Consider the following 2,424-nt stretch of genomic DNA (forward strand, 5'->3'; position numbering starts at 1 on the left):
TGTGTTTGTTGAAATCATGGCGAGTTTCACTAGAATTCTGTGTGTTTGTTGAAATCCTGGTGACCTGCATTGACTTCCACAGGGCAGAGGGAACTGGGGGAGAGGATGTTCCTGTCCATGGCTCTGGGTCTTTATGCTCTGTGCTCGGTGAGGCTGAGGGGGAGAGGGCTGAGGTGCCAGGAGCAGCAGCGGAGAGTCAGGCACCATTCTCGGAGATTGATCCGGAGCATTAACTACCCTTGGCAGAGGGTGTACCAACAGAGGATGTCGTTTGAGATGATGTCTGAGGAGCTGTGTGTCCGCCAGCTGCGCTTCAACAAGGAGGCGATTGGGCGTCTATGTGACATCCTGCAGGGGGATCTGAGGCCAAGCTCGAAATGCCGCACCGCCCTGTCGGTGGCGATGAAGGTAACCACCGCTCTCAATTTCTATGCGTGTGGCTCCTATCAGGCCAGCGTTGGGCACATGTGTAAAATCACTCAGAGTGCTGCCCGGGCTTGTATTCACCAGGTCACCGATGCCATTTTCCGGAAGGCGTCCAATTTCATCCGTTTTGACATGTCCCCGGTCGAGCTCAGGGGCCGGGCGGTCAGATTCCACAGGATCGCCGGCTTCCCCAAAGTGCTGGGGGTCATCGCTGGATCCCATATCCAGCTGAAGGCCCCCAATGACCAGCCCATCTCCTACATGAACAGCAGGGGCTTCCACTCGCTCAATGTCATGATCGTCTGTGATGCCCAGATGAGGATCCTGGCGGTGAACGCGGATCACAAGGGGAGTGCGGACGATGCCTTTGTCCTGGAGAACTCGAGTTTGGCTCAGTTCATGAACAAATGCCCTCAGAGATCGGGTTGGCTACTAGGTAGCAGCAGCTACCCACTGAAAACCTGGCTGATGGTACCTTACAGCAAGACCCAAAGTAAGGCACAGCAAAGGTACAACTGCGCACATGTCTGCACTTGGCAGAGGGGACAAGACACTGTCAAACTGCTGAAATCGCGTTTCCAGTGCCTGAACAGGTCAAAGGGCATTTTGCAATATTCTCCTGTAAAAGTGTCAAAGATTGTGGTGGTGTGCTGTGCGCTGCACAACTTTGCCTTAGACCAAGGTCAGACTCTGCAGCCCATGGAGGACACAGTCTCAGAAACTGACCAACTGGACACTCCTGACCTGGATACTGTCGACACTCAGGAGTCACTTAAGAAAACCCCAACAGCAGCTGCCAGGGCAATCAGAGAGCAACTGGTTGACGATCGATTTGGACTTTGAGAAACACAACCAACCTATCCTCCCCCCACCCCCGGAGATGCAAAGTGAAACTCGTGATGTTTATTTGGGGTCAGCACCAACGATTGCTTGTTGCAAGATCTCAATGTTGTTGAGGTTGAATAATCCAGGTGCCTTCTACAAGACTTTGCACGGAATTTGCGTTTGGTAGCTAGTTTTGTACATCGCATTTTTGCCAACTGGTGTACTGTTCAAATTATTTTGAACATTAATGTGTAAACACAACAGCGCGCTAAAGTGAAACATAAAGAGTAATTTCTAAATATAATTCAACCATTAGCACAACACTGCTTGCCCATCTCTTCGTATGCATTTTTTTAAAAAAGTAGTGTATAACAGGTCAAAGTCGATATTCCTCAAAGTGGATTACAGATCAATGTTTCCAGTAAATTAAAATAAACAATTTGTTTTGATTTATTATTGTCACATGTACCAAGGTACAGTGAAAAATATTGTTTTGCTGGGTAACCTGACAAATCGTACCTTACGTAAATGCACCGGGGTAATAGAACAGAGTGCAGAGTACAGTGTTACAGCTACAGAGAAGGTGCAGAGAAAGATCAGGTCTAATATATGAGAGGTCTCTGATAACAGCGGGGAAGAAGATGTTCTTAAATCTGTTGGTATGTGTTTCCAAACTTTTGTATCTTCTGCCCAATGGAAGAGGGTGGAAGAAAGTATAACCAGGATGGGAGGGGTCTTTGATTATGTTAGCCGCTTTACCGAGGCAGTGGGAAGTATAGATGGAGTCAATGGAAGGAAGCCTGGTTTGTGTGATGCAGGTGCTGGAGAACTGAAACAAGTAAACACAGAGAATGCTGGGGAAACTCAGCAGATCTGGCTGTATCTGTGGACAGAGAAACAGTGTTAACATTTTGAGACTGGCATGACTTCTTCAGAGCTGAGAGGAGTTGGAATTTTTTTACACTTTTGACAGAAACAGTTTGTCAATGGTGGAGAAAGAGAAAAAGTGGGTATGGAGGGCTGTAAGTTAGTGTGAAAAGGAGAGAATGGTTCTTTTCTACTCAGAGTGCAGTGAACAACATACAAACAAGATAAGGCTTGGGGGGTGGCAAGAGGGGAGTGTTTGAGGTGGGAGGGAGTGTAACAACAATAGAGACATAATGTAGTCAGTTT

The 2,424-nt window shown here is 47.6% G+C and overlaps 1 protein-coding gene across 1 annotated transcript in view; it reads left to right on the top strand.

Moving 5' to 3' along the window:
• The window catches only part of LOC109920553 (putative nuclease HARBI1), a 2,097-nt gene extending 405 nt beyond the window's left edge, over positions 1 to 1,692 (top strand). The window contains exon 2 of the mRNA XM_020520593.2: positions 83 to 1,692. Coding sequence (XP_020376182.2) covers positions 106 to 1,269 — 1,164 coding nt within the window. The 5' untranslated portion in view covers positions 83 to 105 and the 3' untranslated portion in view covers positions 1,270 to 1,692. The remainder of the gene's footprint in view (positions 1 to 82) is intronic.
• Positions 1,693 to 2,424: the final 732 nt, after the last annotated feature.

Source organism: Rhincodon typus, chromosome 37 (assembly GCF_021869965.1).
Source record: "Rhincodon typus isolate 14 chromosome 37, sRhiTyp1.1, whole genome shotgun sequence".
Taxonomy (NCBI): domain Eukaryota; kingdom Metazoa; phylum Chordata; class Chondrichthyes; order Orectolobiformes; family Rhincodontidae; genus Rhincodon; species Rhincodon typus.